This window comes from Impatiens glandulifera, chromosome 5, assembly GCF_907164915.1.
Source record: "Impatiens glandulifera chromosome 5, dImpGla2.1, whole genome shotgun sequence".
NCBI lineage: Eukaryota > Viridiplantae > Streptophyta > Magnoliopsida > Ericales > Balsaminaceae > Impatiens > Impatiens glandulifera.
Genome location: NC_061866.1, coordinates 36,253,529 through 36,276,132, shown reverse-complemented (window position 1 = coordinate 36,276,132; position 22,604 = coordinate 36,253,529). Strand labels below are relative to the sequence as shown.

General features: G+C 33.0%; 1 protein-coding gene across 1 annotated transcript; it reads right to left on the bottom strand.

Annotated features, from left to right (window-relative positions):
• Positions 1-18,739: 18,739 nt before the first annotated feature.
• Positions 18,740-21,438, bottom strand: LOC124939265 (cytochrome P450 76T24-like). Its single transcript, XM_047479754.1, has 5 exons — positions 21,403-21,438; positions 20,399-20,559; positions 19,864-20,323; positions 19,477-19,776; positions 18,740-19,374 (listed from the first exon to the last, which is right to left on the bottom strand). The coding sequence occupies exons 1-5, from the start codon at positions 21,436-21,438 to the stop codon at positions 18,766-18,768; spliced, it is 1,566 nt and encodes a 521-aa protein (XP_047335710.1). The 3' UTR covers positions 18,740-18,765.
• Positions 21,439-22,604: the final 1,166 nt, after the last annotated feature.

Sequence of the window (22,604 nt, the reverse complement as noted above, 5' to 3'; positions counted from 1 at the left end):
CAATTTATATTAGGGTAAGATTAATGATAGAAAAAAAAGTGTAAATAAGGATACAATAATTAGTATATTATATATAATATTATCTAAATTGAAGGATGTTGCCTTTTGACTATTGGATCCTTGAAAAACGATTACTAAGAAAGAAAACCCTGGAAAACTTGGAAGGACAATAAGATTTGCTGAAGAGGAAAATGTATTTTTATTCTCAATTGATTTACATTAACCTCTACAAACAACCATCCATTATAAATGAGTAATTAGCCTAGAAACCTTAAATTACTTATACATACAGGCCCAAGTCCATTAATAATAAAATAAACCCTAATTGTATAAAAGACAATAAAGGCCTACAACTTTAAACTTTTTGACAATCAATGCTTAAACTCACAATCTCCCCCTTAAGCTAGATTTGGTTTGAGATTCTTCACGCTGAGCAGCTCTCGCATCCCTGCAAATTTGACTTGTGCTAGTGTCTAAGTGAGAATGTTTGCACGTTGTTCTCTAGTGCCTACGAACTCTACAACGATCTATCGGTTCTCGACGCATTTACGGATGAAGTGGAACCGAGTGTCGATATGTTTGCTACATCCATAAAATACCAGATTCTTCATTAATGCTATTGCGGACTTGTTGTCGACATAAAGGGTTATCGGCCTTGGCTCGCATCCGAGCATCTCACTTAACAAGTTTCTCATCCAAAGTCTTTGGCACGACGCTGCAATAGCCACCATAAACTCGGCCTCACATGAAGATAAAACAATAGTTCGTTGTTTTTGAGATTTCCATGTGATCAGATTCTTGTTGAGATAAAATACCATCTCTCTAGTACATTTTTTGTCATCTGTGTCACCGGATAGGTTGCTGTCAGTAAAACCAATGAGTTCTTTCACTTCTCATCCTCTTCTTAACTGAATCCCATAACTCGTCGTTCCCTTCACGTAACGAAGAATGTGTTTTACTACCTATTGCCATTCTTTTATAATATCTCTAGGGAATCTCTAGGGAAGAAACAACTAACGATGTGACAAAACCGAGCCGTAGGGACATTATTGGTCCCTACTCTTTGGCTAGTCTTGCAAACGACACATGGGACTTCGGCCCAACCTAGATAGAAACAGTGGAAGATTATTAACCCTAAAATGGTCTATCTTTAAGGTTTATTTGACATCTGATTTATGTTTTAGTAACTTTAAAAGATAGATAAATGTTCTTATCTTTTTTTTAGTTTTCATATTTTAATTTTTAATTTTTTGCTCAACACAAGGAGCATAAAATAATTTCAATTCATTCATTTACTGTTTTTCTATGTTAAATTGGATTACCGAAATCATACCTACCCAATCCATATTCGGTATGTATTAAGAAAAATATTCTATTATCATTGATTTTGCTCTGAATTAAGTCATCAAGAATAAATAACGTTTGTTTTAAGATATAGATGTCGAAAATGTAAATAAAATTAAGGCAGAATAATTAATTTTAAGTTTATAAAGGTTGAAGAAATGTACATTTTTAATTATCTTCGAAATATTTTGTTTGACTTAAAGCCAACATTGATCAAATAAAAGAATAAGGTTATAACAATATATCAAATATAAAGTAAAGTCGTTTTTTAATAGAAGTTTTTTTTTTAATTTGATAAGACTTATTATAAACATTTACTAGGGGCGCTCTAAACCTAAATTAGAGTATATGAATACGCAAAGATAAAAATACATAAAAGTAGATTGAGTGAAATGAAAACCTTTCTGAATGTTGCAGCGTCTTGTCCGAGTTGTTTACTCATTTTTGTAACGAAGTCCCAAATTAAAAATTTCGATGATCGAACTATAAAGAATGTTATTAGAAAAGTGAATAAAAAATTTAGAGAGAAAAACAAACATAAATGAAATTCTTTTTATTGAACTTGTGAAATAAGAACACGATTGCAACTTATATATAGTAAACAAAATTTAGACATTAAATAAAAAATTTGAAGAGTCTCATTTACTAGATATAATTTCAAGTGACTTGAATAATTCAAGAGACTCTTGAATAATGAAAAGACACATTTATTATTATTATTATTATTATTATTATTATTATTATTATTATTATTATTATTATTATTATTATTATTATTATCATTATCACTATCACTTTAATTTCTAACACCCCTTAGAGTGATGTCTGATGAGCTAGTCCTAACATTGATAGTAGATCTTCGAAAAGGACTTTTAGGAAGTTCTTTTATGAAGATATTAACAACATCGTCTTTACTCCTTACTACAACAATCTCAATGATTCCCTTCAGTATTTTTTCACGAATAAAGTGATGCTCCAACTCAATGTAGGCCCAAAATTTTCCGAATAGTCATTAATGAAGGTTACAAAGTAGTATGCACCACCAAATGATCTTGACTTCATTGATCCACATACATCAGAATGCACCAAGTCTAGTAATAATGACTTTCTTTTCTATTTAAATTGTCTAAATGATACTCGTCTTTGTTTTCCATCTGAATAATATGGATATCTCTTCAAGGCACGTTTGAAACCCCACATAGCACATTCTCCTTAGTCAACATAGTTAAGCATTTCTTTCTAATACGAGCCAAACGTTTGTTCCACAACTCTGAAGAAAAATTAGTTTCATAAGTTTTGATATAACATCTAGATATTCTAGAATGAACAATATATAAATTTGAAAGTCTCCTGCCTTTAGCAACAATCATTGAACTCTTTTTATGTTTTAATTCACCACCAAAAAAGTAATAAAATATTGAAGTAGATATTAGGAATATGTTTAACATCTTTTAGAACAAGAGTAGTGCCATTGGCCATCTCAACAAAAACATTACCAATTTAAACCAGTACTCTATCTTGATCAATATTGCCCATACGAGCAATACCAAAATCACCAGCCTCATATGTTGATAGAAAATCTCATCGTGATTTAGAATGAGTAGAAGCACCACTATCTACAATCCGGCCCATCTCATCACAAAACACATTAATATTCTCAACATAATTATAACAAACAATAAGGAAATTATCAACAATAACAATATTATCATGATATTTACCTTTTTATGGTTGGAATTAATGGTTATGTTCTGATTTTTCTTCTTATTCTCCTTTTTTAATTAATTTTTTTTCTTGATATGGCCCATCAGTCATAGTTATGACACTCAAAATTTGTCCACTTATTAGAAGTCCATTGAGATTTGCTACGATTACTTACATCTTGCCATTTACTTCTCCTCCCGGATTCTATAACCATGATCTCGTATTGTAAAGAACAATCTTGTGTCTTTCGTATCATCTCTACATTGATGACACTATTATTTACTAAATCCAATGAAAGAAACACCACTTGGAGAAGAATTGGACAAATTTGTTCTAAATGTCTCCTATGAGTTAGACAGATTATCAAGTAAACACAAGCTCTGTATTTCGTCATCAAAGTTGAATTTTATCGCCTCTAATTGAATAATAATTCCCACAAAATTATTCAAGTGGTCAGTCATCAAAGAGCCAACTTGATACCTTAAAGACATCAATTATTTTATCAAAAACAACTTGTTATTACATGTCTTTCTCTCATACATTTTTTCAAGTTTAATCCAAAGAGTACGAGCATCAATAATAGAGATCACATGGTTTAAAATATTATCATCAACCCATTGATAAATATAACCACATACTTGTCTATGCAAAACCTTCAATCATTCACATTTTTTTCTACATGCTTAAATATAAACTTTTCACATACAAAAAATCTTTCATTTTAGTCTTTCTATATTATAACTAGAGTCATTCAATCTCAACATTCTAGATGTGTTAGTCTCCATCCTTATACTCAAATAAAACCAAGTTATGATACCACTTTAATGGGAAAACGTATTCTTCAAAACATAATATTTTCTCAATTAATTGAGTATAAGATATGATCAAAACATAATAAAATTGAAACAACAATGCAATAAAATATTTTAGCGTGGAAAAATATTTCTTCACATCGAGTGTAAAAAGCCACGGGATCCGAACAATTCACTTAACAATCCACTATCATCAATAAAGTTACAAGTAAGGGTTTACCCTAGATATAACCAAACTAGAGTCTAATCAATTACATCAAGATTACACAACACTCTTTGAAAATAACAACAAAGACAAGAAAGAGCAAGATTAATCAACCATACCAATTTTGCAATTCTAATTTTTCGTCGGACTGACTTAAAAGCTTTAGAATACAGATCTTCAACGTTCAGAACGTAACCCCAAAAATTACCAACAAGCTTCAAAGTTTGAAGTTGATCAAATTGAGCAAACTCTAACAAACAGAAATCTTCTTCAGTTGTTACCTCAAACCCTCAAATCTATTCTGCAAAACCCACTAAACTTAAATAAAAAATAATGTCATTTCACATTATATACTCCAGGCCTAAATAAAGCTCACGCCAAGTTAAGTTTCTCCAACTAGGAGGACAAAACCCAACAATATTGAAGTTTATGAACAAAACAATGTATTAAAACATTAAATAACTTAGAAAATAGAACAACTTAACATATTATTATATATAAGTCCAAATCCAATTATAATAAGAGTTCATATATTATATATTACCAAAAGCTTTATCTATCTTGTGAAGCTGGTTGTTCGACCGATTAGTCATGCATTACTAAATTGTTGATCTATCATTGTTTAATGAGTGTCATCTGATAAGTATCTGATCATTTTATCATTGAACTAAGAATTTGAAATTCCGATCGAACTTTTGGATTTGCGAATCGTGTTCTTGAGCTTCGGCTCAAGGACAAAGATCCTATTATCATAATATACACTTCATTGATTGATCGGAAATGACTAACAATGATAATTTAAAAATGTGAAGAATTCTAAGAAATGTTTGACCAAACTCTGGCTGATTGGGATTTAGATTTATATGAAGCATTAAGATGTCTAGATTATGCTTACGTTGCAGAATCATGATTTCTAGAATAATGTGCGTTTAGAAATGGTTTAGTTGAGATTGATTAGCGATAAGAGTATTAAATTGATAATTTGAGTTAGTTTTAGTTCTTAAGTTGATGCATCGGTAGCAATTATATGTTGAGATTATAATAAGGATTTTCTAACTTGTACAAAGAAAATTGGCATCGTTCTTTGATTGTAATTGGGTTTATTGACAATGAAGTGAAAGTTTGGCATTAGCTCTGATCAAGTAATTCGGTATTGATGCCAATGATTGGATATTTGGTTAGTTACATGATTGCATCGACGATGATCAAGTTGTAAGCTGAACAATATAATTGAGAGCCTCTATTTTTAATTGGTCCCGAGTGTTAGGTTATTTTGATTGGGCTCCCAACTATGAAATAAAAAGCCCAGTACGTTTAAGAAGTCCGAAAGCTAGAAGCCTAGAAGTTCAGAAACCCAGAAGTCCAGAAGCTCAAGAGTCCTTTTGTATGAAGTAGGGGCAGGGTTGTCTTATTTCAAAAAGACTTTTGATCTGTCCATGTTCTACTATAAAAGGTTGAGGAAGTGGCTTATCAAAACATATCTGAAAGTCATCTAGCATACACTTGTAGAGAGATAGTGAAATCTCTTCTTTATTTAGGTCTTATCTTCATTTGTTTCGTGTTTAATTGATTATAGTGAAGCTTCTTTTGGACAAAAGTCTCGTGGTTTTTACTCCTTGATTTGAGGAGGTTTTCCACGTTAAATTCTTGGTGTTCTTGTTTCATTTATATTTCCTTTTATGTTTGTTGTTTCTCGCTCCTAAAGATCCAATCAAGTGGGGAATAGTTTATTATCACAAGTTTCGTGATTATTCCGCTTTATTCCCAACACCGAGAATTAGAGACCCATGCAAACAAAAATGTTGTAGCCTCTAAAGTTAAAATAAATGATACTAAATAAAAATGGATGCACTACAAAACTTAGTCTTTAATACTTTAAATATAAAAGTTGTTCATTCTTATTTTATTTTTATTATTGAGATATTGCAAAATATCAATATTTTTAATTCTTCTTATAACAATTTTAATATATTGTGTTAGTTTACAATTTATCTCTAAATAAATAACTATTTATAACGAGAATAGTGAAACTAAAGAAATGAAATTCAATATTTTTTTCTTTATTAATCTTTCTTCTAAAAACACAATCTCAACAAATTACTTTAATAATATTTTATTTTATTTATTTATTAACTTTTTTATTACTAATATAATATATTATAAAACATATATAATTAAATATTTTATTATTTGATTAATTATTATTTTTAAAAAGTATATAAAAATAAATAAATAAGTTAACAAACAAAAATATATATATATATATATATATATATATATATATATATATATATATATTTTGAATTTTATTTTTAATTAACAAGTCATACCCACCCTCATCCCCTCCCCTATCGTCGTCATTTGCTGCAAACAACTTTAGCTAGATATTTACTCTTAAAATATATGCATAAATATATTAATTAATTTATAATAAATATTTATTAATTAAATAAATAATAATATCATAATTTTGGGAAATTTAAAAATTTTGGACACTTAAAGAGTGTGTGGGTCTATGTCGGGTTTGTTGTATGCATAATGGAAATTTCATCTATATGTTAGCTAAATGGGTTTGTAATTAGTCAAGAAAGATAAAATATAATTCTGTTTTAATTTGGGAACATATATCTAAAAAATGTGAAGAAAATTCCAAAATAATTCTCACATTATTTATGAATTTATGGTATACTAATCCCAAATATTTTTACACATTACATGTTTAAATTATTTTTGACATAAATCGGTCATCAATTTTCTATAAATATCTTCCACATGTACTACAGGTTCTTTGGTTGAACTTATATGAAATTATTACACATTGAATTTCAAATTTTAGATGAATTTTAAGAATGGAAAAAACAAGACTACTTTGATCCTAAATTAGGGGAATCTTTCGAAAAGAAACAAGGTTAGGTTTAGAATTTATATTTATAAAAAAATGTGTAATATGTCGTGTAAAATCTCAAAGGCCAAATTTGTTTTTGTGGTAGAGACCGTCCGTTTGGACAAGCGTGTGAGTCACAACGTTGAGGTCATTTCTCACATGTAATCAAGCACAGAACCCAAAATAATTTCTTTAATATTTTTCTTTTTTAGTTTCTCGAAAGTAAACTAAGGGTGACTCTTATAACAATGTCAAAATAAGTCAACTTTGCCAAATTCTATTTCGGTTCATTATCTCAATTTTGGTGAGGCGGTTTTCGAGTAAGTTATTTTCTCACATCGTTTTACGAGATTTGAGAGGAAAGTAAACAAAGGGACTTAATAGAGCCTAATCGACAAAAAAATCTAAAAGCACTCATATTGAACTTACCATTAAAATCTCTCGTTTCCTACCGCGAGAGCATTTGACCAGAAGGTAATATATGGGGCTCAAAATAATTGTGAGGTACGAACCGCCCTTAAATTCCATCGAATTCGACTCAAAGTTTCTCTCTCAGAGATGATGATTGTAAATTGAATATTACATCAATATATGACGTAATTTAGTTTGAAAACTGAAATTTTCTGGTAATATTAAATATTAAACCAATTCAGATCCTCTGCTACCGAATAGGGTGTTCCCCTATTATGGACCAATCAAAATTCAAAAGCATTATTATATTAATAAATCAAAGCTGGGTTTAAAGGAAAAGAGAGAACCCGTAACCCGGATTCCATTCTGGGTTCAGCACAAACGCCGTTAAACACAATGTAGAGATACAGTATTGAGTGAAGCATACTTCGCTCCAGGCACATTATAAAACGGACTGAAGAGATGCGCTTTTTAGTAATGCTTACTTCGCTCCAAGAGCCATGTAAAACGGAAGTGAAGCATACTTCGCTCCAAACGTCATGTAAAACGGACTGAAGAGATGCGCTTTTCAGTGAAGCGTACTTCGCTCCAAGCGCCGTGTAAAACATACTGAAGAGAAACGTTTTTGAGTGAAGCATAATTTGCTTCAATAAGTTTATATGCCTATAGGTTCATGTAAAACCTTCAACACATCGATGTAAAAACATTTTAGTGTTCATGTAAAAAAATTTATTCATTTATGTATGTAAACCCATTGAAGAATGTGGAGATGTTGTTTTCAATGAAGCATACTTCACTCCAAGTGCCATGTAAAACGGAAGTGAAGCATACTTCGCTCCAAGCGCCATGTTAAACAGAAGTGAGGTATACTTCACTCCAAGCACCATGTAAAAAGAAAGTGAAACATACTTCGCTTCAAGCGCCATGTAAAACGGAAGTGAAACAAACTTCACTCCAAGCGCCATGTAAAACGGAAGTGAAGCATACTTCGCTCCAAGCACCATTTAAACGGACTGAAGAGATGCGCTTTTCAGTGAAGCATACTTCGTTTCAATTAGTTTATATGCCTAGAGATTCATGTAAAATCTCCAACACATCCATGTAAAGACATTTTAGCATTCTTGTAAAAATATTTATTCATTCATGTATTTAAACCCATTGGAGAATTAAAACAAGCGCGCCAACTAGTGAAGATTATTACGCTCCAGATTTTTCCAGAGCAACCTAGTGAATCTATCTTCGTTTATGAAATTACAAACGCAACCTAGTGAAGCTATCTTCACTTATATTTTAATATTTGTGAAGTTAAAATCACTTAATGAAGGATCAAAACCAATTTTCCCGCTGCAAATTCTTTTATAATAATATATAAATAAATCCTAATATCATTTTATATTATAAAAACTTCCTTCCGATTCATCTCTCTCTCTTCAAACTTCTGCCTCCTTTCACGGCGATTCGAATATGGCTCCCCGTCTACCAGAACAAATTTTGCTAAGAAGATCAAAAATGAGTCTCGAAAATGGTACGTATACCAAAATCATTAAATTTTCTTTATATTTATGAAACCCTAGGATTACGTATGCACAATGAGGTTATTATTTTGTTCATATTTAGGAAACCCTACTCCGAAAATGTCACGTTCAATGAAAATCCTTCGTATTTAGGAAAACCTACTTAGGGTTAGGTTTAATTATATTTTTTTGTATATTATCTCCATGAAACCCTAGTTACTGATGTAGGAAAAACTTATTTTTGTTATTAACGAAGCATATTTTTTGAATGTACAGGAAACAAACAACGAAATCGTCCCAAAGACTATAGGCAAAGAATTGATTTTTTGCCACAATAACTGAAGGTTCTCTGTGATCTTTGGGATGATGTTAATGCAACATTGGATCTCTTGAAGTGTGTAGCGATTTGTTGTTGTACATCTGCAATTTCTCTATTAGAAATCGCTCGTCGAGTTTTTGTTTTCTTTTTGTAGATTCGGGTAAACCATATCTATAAGAGAGTGTTCATCTTCTTTTATGTTTTTAATCGTCTTCTCACAGTGTCTGGATGAAGCCGTCTATGCTGTTAAGCAGGTAAAACTCTAAATGATCTTCTCGTATTTCTTAACAGGTACAATGTCGGCTTTCTTTAAAAACTATTACGACATAAACACTCCATATCATTCATTATTCATCAACATTTTTACTACTCATAAATACTAATAATATATCTGGACCCTTGGATCCCTTGAAGCGTGTAGCTATTTGCTGTTGGATATCTATGATTTCTCCGATATAAATTGTCCGTCATGTTTTTGTCTTCTTTCTGTAAATTCGTTTACAATATAGAACAAATTTGGTATGTATGCTTGAATAGACAAGTGCAATTTCAGCTAAATGTTATAATATTTTTCTCATTGTCAAATAGTTATAATTGATAACTGCTAATTGATCGTCTACATCTTAATTTCAGGTGCCTCCAACACTCAGATTTGTATTGGACTGTGAAATGTCGTATTATTTAATGGCAAATGATTTGATTTTACATGTTAATGTTGTCCTATCTTTTAATTAACTAATTTTTTCCAATGGAGTTGTTAATGGATAACTCGTAAACTTGTTTTGTTTTTGTTTGTGCAGATTATTGGTGAAATATCTATGCTATGAGCAACATTTAAAGCGATGGAATTCATTGATCTACAGTTAAAAGTCTAACAGTAAGTTGATCAACAATTTTCACGAGATCGGAGTATACAAATTTCATTCATTGGTAACCTAGTACTTTTTGTTTGTCTTGTTTCTGTAAAGATGGAAGAGATGATGACATTGTGTAACATGGTTGTTGAAGCTTGAGGAAAAACCGGAGTTGTACCTGCTGATTCAACCACGTATGAGTAACTTAAGGTCAATTTTTATATATGGATGTTTTTGGTTATTTGTAGAACAAAATGCTCATTTAGTGGTATGTTAGAACAATTCTGTCAAAATATGCAAGCCAAAAAGACACAAGACACTGTAAACTTTATTGAATTTGATTGTTAAATTTGAGTTTGTGTTGACTAAGATCTATATATAATTTTTACTTCGTCATCTAATTAGGATAGGTCTTTTGTGCCACATGAAGCAATTTATAGTGATGATCAAACTAGGTAATCAAACACACTTGTGGCCACATTTAAAGAACGTGCAAATGATCATATTCAACAAAAATTGCGTCAAAATCAAGATCATCGTCATGTCTTGCACGGTCGCACGATTTAGTTCATTTGGTAGTCAGTTATGGGAAATGTAGTCGGAGTAAAGATCGTCGGAATATCTGGCACGTTCGGCACGACCAGCACATATGGCTCGTTCGGCACATCGGGGAAAATCCTCTAGCGTAGTCGAAAGACGTCTTGCTTCACCCGCCTGTTCGTCGCCATACCTTCTGTAGTTTGTTGTGATAGTCTCCGCCTTTCCCAGGTGCATGTGCGGTCTGTTCCTTTGGTGTTGTGTAGGTGCAGATACAAATCTTTAGGGTGCAGGCCTACAGTCCGACTACCCTTCCTAGAGACGTGGATCTCGCATGCTGCAGCTAGTTGAGTTCCGTTTCAAGTGTTGGTGTTTTGGTGCAAATTTTGGATCAGTCCCTCGTTGAATAGGTGCATGTGTAGTTCATCCCTAATGTATTTTGTTTGCTGCAGGTTGCAGGTGTTCGACTGTTGTGTATTGTGCAGACCGTAGGTTTTTGCTGGTACAGTCGCAGTTCATCCCTATTACTTGTGGTATGTTGTAGGTGTTGATTCTTCATCTGCTTTTGAAGTGCATGTTGTGGTACTGTATGAAATTGTGCAGGTGCGATTGCTAGTTCTTGTGCGGTTTGCAGGTCTTGCGGTTGATGGTATTGTGCAGGCCGCAAGCTTTCTGCTGTAGGTACAAGTCTACTAGTAGTCTAATTTTAGCTGCAGTTCGCGGTCGGTTTCCTCACTATGGTTGAAGATTGCAGTCGGAGCCTTCCTTAGATTTGACCCTTTTTTATTTTGTAAATTAGAAAATGCAATCTTTTAGCAGAATTGTAGAATTGCCAACATGACTAAAGACAATGGAAATGATTTTTTCTAAAAAACATTTTGCCTATAAGAAGCTCAATTAGTGACTTTTTATATAACATTATGAAATGCTTGAATGAATACACAAAAAGAAGAAGAACAACAACAGACTAATAATCTCATCAATCACAAAATCATTCAAATTAACGTCTTATTGAAACCTCGTCTAGATCTTAGTACCTGAGGAGACCGAAAAGAGACACGAACTAGAATGAAAATAAACACGAACAAGGGTGTCCATCAGCTCTTGATGCTCCTCTAAAAGTTCAGAAACTGATTGTTGAATTGAATATTCCATTTATTTCATAGAGGTTCCTCAATGCTTCTTCAAATACATTATTGTATGAACTCTTCACGCATTCGTCCAACAGCTCCACAAACATTATGACTTCCTGAATTAAATATGAAAAAGAATAATCATTCATTCTCACATGTTAAACAAGGTTATGGTTGTGATCCAAATATAAGAATCCTCTTATTTCTCTAATTGATTGTACAATGAAAAAGAAAGAATTAGACACAAAAACTAAAATACAAACAGATTTGCAATTAAAAAGTAAAAGACCTATTTTTTATTCATAAAAGTAAACTATAAATCTTTTAAGACATATTTTTTTTCTGAAACAACAAATTAAGAGAAACCAAACATTTGCTTTACTGTTGTCTTGTTTATTGTTATCAATAAAATGGTGTACATCCATCCATCCATAAGAGTAACCGCCATAACCTCTTCTTCCACCCACTGTTGTTGCTGCTTTCGTCTATTGTTGTTTTCTTCAAATTCACCATTTCCTCTTCCTCTATTATTACTATTATTCTACTTCTCCAAATCCTTCATCATTCTATCCTCCTTCATTTTTGCAAACCGTGAATATAGTGTTTGAGGCATTTACTTCCCTAATATGTTCACTTCTAGCTTCGGCTGCTGCTGGTACAATATATATAAACAAGCAACAATAAATCCCAACGAATAAATACATGGAAATTACAACTTAATATTAATTCTCTAGTTTACAATAGTGAGACAAACCTTCATAAAGAAGCTTCTATTTCCAATGTTCTTTTGAACTAGTAAAGTCCAAAATCTGCAAACAGATAAATATATCAATTGATAAAAACAAAAGAAACTTATAAACATAACATGAATGAATATATGAGTCAATAATACATTGACTTGGTTGTATTATTATTAACATCTCTACTTCTGTTATAGGCTCTACCACGTGCAAGCATATAAGTGGTGACCGCTTTTCTAGCAGTTTCAGTTGCCAAAGGAAATTTTTTACCTTGAAAATTAGATCTCTTCTGGGCAGGAATTCCTTCCATGAAAAATAAAAGGATTTCAAAATGCAGAATATTGACAAATATCAATTATGTCATACCAATTATTTAAAGAAACAATCAAACACACAAGTAATATGTTAAACCTATCGGATAAATGATATTGATTCAATAAAATGTCGAGCCTTCAAAGATTTGTCTTGAGAAGCCTGATTTGAGTCTTTTGGTTTCTATTCTGTAAAGTAATAAGCATACAAATTAAGTAGCTAAAGACAACAACAAACCTTTTAATTTTATAGAGAAATAACTAACCGAAATTCGTTGGTTCTTAGATTTAGGTGGACCTTTTTTGGATCTTTTGATGATATCCTCTAAGAAAACATAATATCAAAAACACCAAATAAGTATTCTGTAAAATTGATAATGAATTGACAGAGATTATAATAGTTTGTTCACATAATGACATGTCCATTTTTTTTCTGTCATAGCTATGCTTCACTTGTTAGAGGTTTAATTGACATCTGAAAAAGAAATCAAGTTAAAGAACCAATCAGATAAACATGCAACACTTTAACCCCAAATTCATCAATAAACACAAGCATTATCACAACTAGAGATATGCAACAGTTCAATGAACAAAAAGAGTGTACATAGTTTCATTACTAAAGAATGAACTATATATAAAGTCGTATATTGAAATTCATCAGGCTTAATCCAGAGTAGTATAGGGAATATCTCATTAAAGATTGTTGTAGCATGAGATTTATGTCCATGTATTATTTGTATTCTCTCATTTTCTATTAACAAAAATTATAAGTGAGAATGAGTTTGTGAAACCTCCAACATATCAATGTAAAGACATATAAACTAATTGAAGCGAAGTATGTTTTACAGAAAAACGCTTCTCTTCAGTCTGTTTTACATGGCGCCTAGAGCAAAGTATGCTTCACTGAAAAGCGCATCAGTTCAGTCTGTTTTATATGACGTTTGGAGCAAAGTATGTTTCACTTCCGTTTTACATGACTCTTGAAGCGAAGTAAGATTCACTAAAAAAACCCATATCTTTAGTCCATTTTACATGTCACCTGGAGCGAAGTATTCTTCACTCAATACCATATCTCTACATTCCGTTTAACGGCGTTTGTGCTGAACCCGTAATGGAATCCGGGTTCAGGGTTCTCTCTTCCTTTCTACCCAACTTTGATTTATTAATATAATAATGCTTCTAAATTTTGATTGGTCCGCAACAGGGAAACACCCTATTGAATTGTAGAGGTGTTAAAAATAATAAATAATTAATAATCTTGGAAAACATTAAATGTAATGATGAATCTCAAGAGTTGAAGATCGATCGTGAGAGGAAGATGAAGCTCAAGAGATGCATTACTTAATGTCATGAATTGCATTTACTTTGAGTTCTAGATTATTCTATTTTATCATTTAAATTGAGAGTTTCTCATTAGTTTTTTAATATCTCAAAATTAAGTGAGCTGTAGCTACTTAAAGATTTCTATCAATAAAATCCTATTTTCTTAGTTATAATATTTTCCGCACCAACAAATTTGGTATCAGAGCAAGGTTACGTTTCAATCTTGAAATGGCATCTACTCTATTCTCATACTCTCCAAGTCAAGTTCCTATCTTTGAAGGTGAATTCTATGAATTCTGGAGCAGCCAAATGGAAACATTTTTCATATCCCTAGGTCTTTGGGATATGATAGATGAAGAAGAACTCGATGTGCCCGATGAAGACGACGAAGGATATGCGAAATTTGAAAAGGATCTCAAAAAACGAGATGCATTAGCTTTGCGCTATATTCAACAAGGAGTTGGGAAAACCATATTCCCTCGTATTTTTGGAGTAAAAAAGGCTCAAGATGCTTGGGTGATATTGAAACAGGAATTTAAAGGTACGGAAAAGACGATCGCATTAAAACTCCAAGCCCTATGGAAAGATTTTGACAATCTAAAGATGGAAGATCGAGAAAAGGTACAAGATTTTTCTTCTCGTGTTTCTACTATTGTCAATCAAATAAAAAGCAGCGGAGATGAAATCAAAGACAAAAAGGTTGTTGAAAAGGTTCTTCGAAGCCTTCCTCAAAAGTTTGATCATGTTGCTGCTGCGATTGAAGAATCAAAAGATTTGTCCAAAATGACAATATATGAGTTGACTGGATCTCTTCTAGCACATGAGCAAAGAATTAATCGTTCTTGTACTCCATCAACTGATCAAGCCTTCAAATCCAAGCAAGTACCAGAAGCGTTTTCAAGAAGTCATCACAACAAATTTGGTAAGAAAAATGAAAAGGCATTCGGTTGGAAAGGCAAAGCACCACAACAATCTGGTGATTCTTATTTCTGTATCATTTGCAAGAAAACAAATCATGAGTCAAAAGATTGTTATTTCAAATGCAAAAGATGCAAAATCCCTAATCATTCTCAAAGGGATTGTCGATTTCAAAATCAGGAGAAGAAAGAAGATGATGCAAAATTTGTGAAAGAAGATTATGACGTTATGTTTGTTTCTCTGAATGGTGAAGAGAAGTCAAACAGTCGATGGTATCTTGATAGCGGTGCTAGCAACCATATGACCAGCAATAAAGATATGTTTGTGGAGCTCAACTCAGACATTACTTCAACCGTTGTTCTTGGAGATGGTTCTTATCAAGATGCGAAAGGAAAAGGAACCATTGCTGTTCCAACTTCGGGAGGTAATAAAAAGCTTATCACGGATGTTCTTTATGTCCCTAATATTTCATATAATCTTCTTAGTATTGGACAACTTATTAAGGACTTCTCGGTATATTTTGATGATGGAAGATGCAAAATATTTGACAAAAAGAAGAATGTGGTTGTGGCGACTGTCGAAATGAAAGATAAGACTTTTTCTCTCACGTTTCTATTGAAAAATGATTGTGCATTAAAAGTTGAAAATGAAGATTTGTCTAAGCTTTGGCATCTTCGATATGGTCATCTAAATCAACGGGGACTTCAGCTGCTAAAAGAGAAAAATATGGTGGTTGGACTTCCTTCTATTCAAGTGATGAATGATATATGTGAAGGTTGTATTTATGGAAAGATGCACAAGCTCCCATTTCCCAAATCTACATGGCGAGCAAAAGCACCACTTGAACTTGTCCATTCTGATATATGTGGCCCGATGCAAACTCCTACTCCTGGAGATAAGAGGTATTTCATTCTCTTTGTTGATGACTATACAAGAATGATGTGGATTTATTTTCTTAATCAAAAGTCCGAAGCATTTTCTATTTTCTTACGATTCAAGTCTCTAGCTGAAAAGGAAAGTGGTCATATAATGAAGTGCTTGAGAACTGATCGTGGAGGAGAATATCTCTCAAATTCCTTTACAGAATATTGCAAAGAAAATGGTATCAAAAGACAATTAACCGTCAGTAGATCTCCACAACAAAACGGCGTAGCTGAACGAAAAAACCGTACGATTGTAGAGATGGCGAGAAGCATGCTGAAAGGAAAGGGAATTCCAAATCCATATTGGGCTGAAGCTGTTCACACAGCTATATATATTCTCAATCGATCACCAACCAAAGCGGTCAGAAATAAGACTCCATTTGAAGCTTGGTATGATAAAAAGCCCGTCATTGATCATTTAAAAATATTTGGGAGTATTGCTTATGCTCTAATCCCATCTCAAAGTCGGGAGAAGTTTGAAGAGAAAGGCCAAAAACTTGTGTTCATTGGCTACAGTGATGAATCCAAGGGATATCGATTGATGAATCCATTGAACAACAAAATTATTGTATCTCGAGATGTTGTTTTCGATGAAAAAGCTACTTGGAATTGGAAGGGGAAAGAAGTTGAAGACTTGGGATCACAACCATTTACTGATCCAATTGCATCCCAAGCTAGTACATCCCAAGCTAGCTCATCTCAACCTTCTGCACAAGACTCAGAACCTGATTCAGATAGTCCTCCAAGAAAGACCCGAATGGTTCAAGACATTTATGATGAAATTGAGTTTGGATTATTTTCTTGTGAGCCACAGTCATTCCAAGAAGCTTCTCAAAAGGAATATTGGCAAAAAGCAATGAAGGACGAGTTATCTACAATTGAGAAAAATTCAACATGGGAACTCGTGGACTTGCCAGATGGAAAGAAAACTATTGGTTTAAAATGGGTCTACAAAGTAAAGTACAGTGAGGATGGTTTGATTCAAAAACATAAAGCTCGACTTGTCGCCAAGGGTTATTCTCAACAACCGGGAGTTGACTTCTCAGAAACTTATGCTCCTGTTGCAAGAATGGAGACAATCCGTACTTGTGTAGCCATTGCAGCTCAGTTGGAGGTAAATATATTTCAACTTGATGTAAAATCAGCTTTTCTAAATGGAGAAATTCAAGAAGAGGTGTATGTTGAGCAGCCCGAAGGTTTTGAGATCAAAGAAGAAGAGAAGAAAGTTTATCGACTAAAAAAGGCATTGTATGGGTTAAAGCAGGCACCCCGAGCGTGGAACAGCAAAATCAATAGCTATTTCATCAAGAAAGGCTTTAATCGAAGTACAAGTGAATCATCTCTCTATGTGAAGACTATTGACAAAGATTTCTTGATTGTATGTTTATATGTAGATGATCTCATCTATTTTGGAACAAACAAAGCTATGGTGGCAGAATTCAAGAATCAAATGATGAAAGATTTTGAGATGACAGACTTGGGACTCATGAAATATTTTCTTGGTATACAAGTTAAGCAAAGTCCAGGAAGAATCTTTCTATCTCAAGAAAAATATATTGAAGATCTGCTCAAGAAATTCAATATGAGTCAATGCAAGCCCCTCTCCACTCCTATGGCGTTGAATGAAAAATTTCAAGTTAACGACGACGGTGAGAAAGCTGACTCAACTAGTTATAGAAAGTTGATTGGTTCATTAATCTATCTCAACACGAGACCGGATATCACACATTCGGTAAGCTTGCTTTCTAGATTTTTGAATGAGCCAAGTCAAATTCATTTTGCAGCCGCAAAAAGAATCCTTAGATATCTTAAAGGCACAAAAACTCAAGGCATTGAATTCAAAAAGGAAAGTGAATGTAAGCTGGTTGGTTATACAGATAGTGATTGGGCAGGCTCGATTGATGATCGAAAAAGTACCTCCGGTTATATCTTTTGTCTTGGATCAAATGTAATATCATGGAGTTCAAGAAAGCAGAAATCTGTGGCATTGTCATCAGCCGAAGCAGAGTATATAGCATGTACCGATGCAGCTTGTGAAGCTATTTGGCTTCAAAGAATTTTAAAGGATATGAAGTTTGAGCAATGTGAGCCGACAATTATTCATTGTGACAATATGTCAGCTATTGCAATGACAAAGAATCCTGTTTTTCATGCTCGGTCCAAACATATTGAACTACGACATCATTTTATTCGAGATTTGGTTACTCAAGAAGTAATTTCCATGAAGTTTATCAAGACAGAGGATCAGCCAGCAGATATCATGACCAAAGCCGTCACGATTGACAAGTTCGACAAATTCAAGAAGAAACTCAAGATTACTAATTAAGAGGGGGTGTTAAAAATAATAAATAATTAATAATCTTGGAAAACATTAAATGTGATGATGAATCTCAAGAGTTGAAGATCGATCGTGAGAGGAAGATGAAGCTCAAGAGATGCATTACTTAATGTCATGAATTGCATTTACTTTGAGTTCTAGATTATTCTATTTTATCATTTAAATTGAGAGTTTCTCATTAGTTTTTTAATATCTCAAAATTAAGTGAGTTGTAGCTACTTAAAGATTTCTATCAATAAAATCCTATTTTCTTAGTTATAATATTTTCCGCACCAACAAGAGGATCAATTCTATAGAGGATCTGGATTGATCTTAAACATGTGATTGAACCTAACAATTTGACAATTCATTGGTTGAATTGATAAAATGTTCTTTATTTAATTAATACATCATTCATACAATATTCAGAAAAACACTTATTTTATTTTAACTTAATACACTCACTATTTATATATTATTCAGTAAATCGACTTAACTAATCAATCTCATTATTGTTTAATTAATAGAAGTAGGCACTGCAAGCAAAGGTGTGACCTTTGGAAGTGTGATGCCAAAGAGATCATCCATGTCTAGGCTATCTATTGTGGTATCTCTTGGAAGCTTCCAATCGAAGTGATAAACCAATGAAGCAACTATAAGACTCACCATGCGATGAGCCACGGGCATCCCTGGGCATATTCTACGACCAGCACCAAATGGAATGAAACAAAAATGTTGCCCTTTAAAATCCACTGTTGAATTGAGAAATCTCTCCGGTATGAACTTCTCAGGGACTTCCCAGTAGCTTGGATCTCTAGCAATAGCCCATGCATTTATGAATGTTTGTGTGTTCCTTGGGATCACATATCCATTAACTTCAACTTCTTCCTTGGACTTGTAAGGCATTAGCAATGGAACTGCTAGCCTAAGCCTCATTGTTTCCTTAATTACAGCTTCTAAGTATGGTAGATTAAGGATGTCTATTTCTTCTATCTTCCCCTTTGTACCCACAATCTCGGTTATCTCTTGGCGAAGTTTTTTCATTATGTCTGGATTCAAAAGAAGTTTTGCCATTACCCATTCTGCAGTGATTGATGTTGAATCAGATCCAGCTACCATTAGCTCCTGAAGAATACACAAAATGTTGAGTATGACAAAAAGGTGCAGAAAACCATGATGAAAAAAAGAAGTCACCACAAAGAAAATCAAGATTACTAACAAATTAACAATAAGTAAGACTTTGAGTTGTTGAGTATTAAAATCCGGATCTTTAAGCCCACAGTCCATAAATGAATGCAAAAGATCATCATGGTCATGTATAGAAGAAGAAGAAGAAATGTTTGAATTACGAATCTGATCCCTCCTCTGATTGAGAAAGACATCATCCCTTGCCTCAAGCCAATCATAAGCTTCTTTGGTCTTCCCCCTAATGCCTTGAGGATCCAATGGCGTGAGCCAAGGAAACAAGTCGGATATGTTAAACTTCCCCCCTACATGCATAATTGTCTTCACGGCCTTCATAAACCCCTGCATCCATATATATGCATGCATGATGCATCATGCATGCAAATTCTCATAAATCATATAATAATTAATGCATGCCAACATCCTTACCTGAATCTCCTTGGATTCATACTCCCCAACATTCTGCGAGAAGCAAACATTTGACATCTGGTTAAGAGCAGTGGCAAAAGCCAAGTTTCCGATAGCCACAGCAGACATCTCTCCATTCTTCACGTGTTCCACCAGCTCTCTTGCAGCCTTATGCCGCAAGTCCACTAAAGAGTCCAACTTATGTTTGTGTGTTAAGTGATTGTGTATTGCTTGCCGGAGCATCCGCCACCTATTGCCGGCAGGAAGCCATACCATGGAGATGTGGAAATTAGCTTGGCCCTTTGCAGCGTCTGGTATTGCCCTGTCACAGAAAACCTCGTCATGCTTCTGTAAAATCTCTCTGGCAATCTCCGGGGAAGAAACAACCACCGATGTAACAGAACCGAGCCGTAGGGACATTATTGGTCCGTACTTTTTGGCTAGTCTTGTAAACGACACATGCATGGAGCTTCGGCCCAAGCTACAAAAATTCATGTTTTTAAAGTTATGAGTTTCGAGTGAACATTTCAAAAAACAAAACTAATACAAATATTACCTGAAAGAGATTTCCAAAGATTGGCAGACCAAGAGGACCTGGGGGAAGCTTACTTCTTCTAAGATAAAGAGTACAGAGAAAAGAACCAAATGAATAATATCCATCTTTCCTTTCAATTGATTCGTGTTTGAAACTAGTTTGATCGTAACTCGTTGGACTGCCTAGCATTTATAGAGAATAATTTAGATGCAATTAATTCAATTTTCTTTATTCATTTTGGGTTCAGTGAGTAATTTTTTATTATTATTATTTAGGATGATACATGCCTTATAGACTCTTCACTTCAATTTCAAACTAATTGAACTAGATATATTAGTTAACTCACATTAAATTTATGACATTTATTATTAGTAAAATTGACTTATATATTTAACGTGTTTAATTTATATCATGTGTTTGGAGGTCAAAGCTAATTCATATCTTCAAATATATCAAATATAAACATTATAACTTTGATCACTCATCCTTAGTGGAATGTGCTATAATTGTTGAATGTATCATGAAACCTCCACTAACAAAAACCAAATAAAAGTTTTATCTCAATTACAAGCAAAAACAAAATAAAAACAAATTCTCAAATTACATAAATATAGGACATGTATTATTAGAAAGAAAAAAAAGAAGAAAATGACTATTTCACATCAAATTCCAAGACTTCTATATATCTCTCCAAACTATTGTTAGTAAATTAATGTATGATTTTCCACAAATAGAATACATTCTTCTCGAAATATAAATTTACACAAACCAATCCTTAGTATGTCAGAAACTTAGGCACATTTGTTTCACGTCAATTCAGAAGGGGAGAGTGACCCACCTAAGTAATGTCTTTCAAAGAAATCCTTCATCCATCAAGATCAAACCCATTAATGATGCACCATCGAGAAAAATAAATCTTCCAACGAGCTGCATTCCACAATTTCTCTTGCAAAAATAACATGACTTCTTCAGAGTGACTTAGGCACATTAATGTTTTCACAATTTAGACTATGAGAGTGACCCACCTGAGTAATGCCTTTGAAAGAAAATCCTTCATCCATCGTGATCAAACCCATTAATGATACACCATCAAGAAAAAGAAAACTTATATCGTGCCAGCATTTTACAACTTTTCTAGCAAATTAAAACAACATATCTTTTTTAGTGTCGGTCATAAAGTGATACAACATACATTTGCATAGGCTACACATCTAAGGTCACATAAAGGATTATATTTTTCTTAAGATTTGAATCTTTAACCTAGAATTACTAAGCTTATTAAAAAAAGATAAATAATCATTTAAGTTAAATTAGTTTTCTTAATTTGAACATTAATATTGTTGAAAAAAAATCTAATCTAAATATATGATAAAAAAATATATAGAGATAGAAGGGTAAAGAATTATAAAGAATACAAAATATAACGAGGTTCGGCCAACAAATGCCTACATTCTCGGTTAGTCGTTCATTCTATAAATTTTACATTGAATAATGATCCAAGTAACCTTATGTTACAACGTCTTATTTATAGAAGTACATCAAAAGTCATAAAGACAAAACTACTACTCATAAGCTCATTAAAACCTTAAAACCATTACAATATATAAACTCTAATAAAATATGAGCCTAAAACTCAACAATCTCCACATTGGGAGAATACCGCGCTTATTGAGATTTAATGAATGAGTTACAAATTCAACAATCTTCACATTAAAGAAATTCATGTCTCTTAGGAAATACACGAGCCGTACACATCAATCTCCACCTTGACAAAAACTCAAGCCTTGAAGAAATGAGTGAGTTCCACAATTCAATTTTCACCTTTGCTCGAGCCATTCATGAGATAATTTTGTATACCTCCACTTCCACTCAAAATCCTTTAGAAGAATAACAATATCCATCATAACGTATATTGCACCATCAAAAGTGTTAAAATAAGGAGAAGAGATTGTTGGAAAAAACAGACAGAAACAAAATAAAAAAAACAAACGAAAGAACACACTAATAGAATTTGATAACGGAGTTCAGACAAAATGTTGCCTAAGTCTTCGAGCACTAAGGATATCAATTAATAAGGAAGAAAATATACAAGTATTGGGTGCAATAAACTAAAGGGAGAGTTTCTTTTATACACTAAGAAACTTTCCTCACTCCCATCATCTTTCGACGTGGGATTCTATTCTAATTGTGAAAAGAGTTTATTTTATATACTAAGAAACTTCTCTCA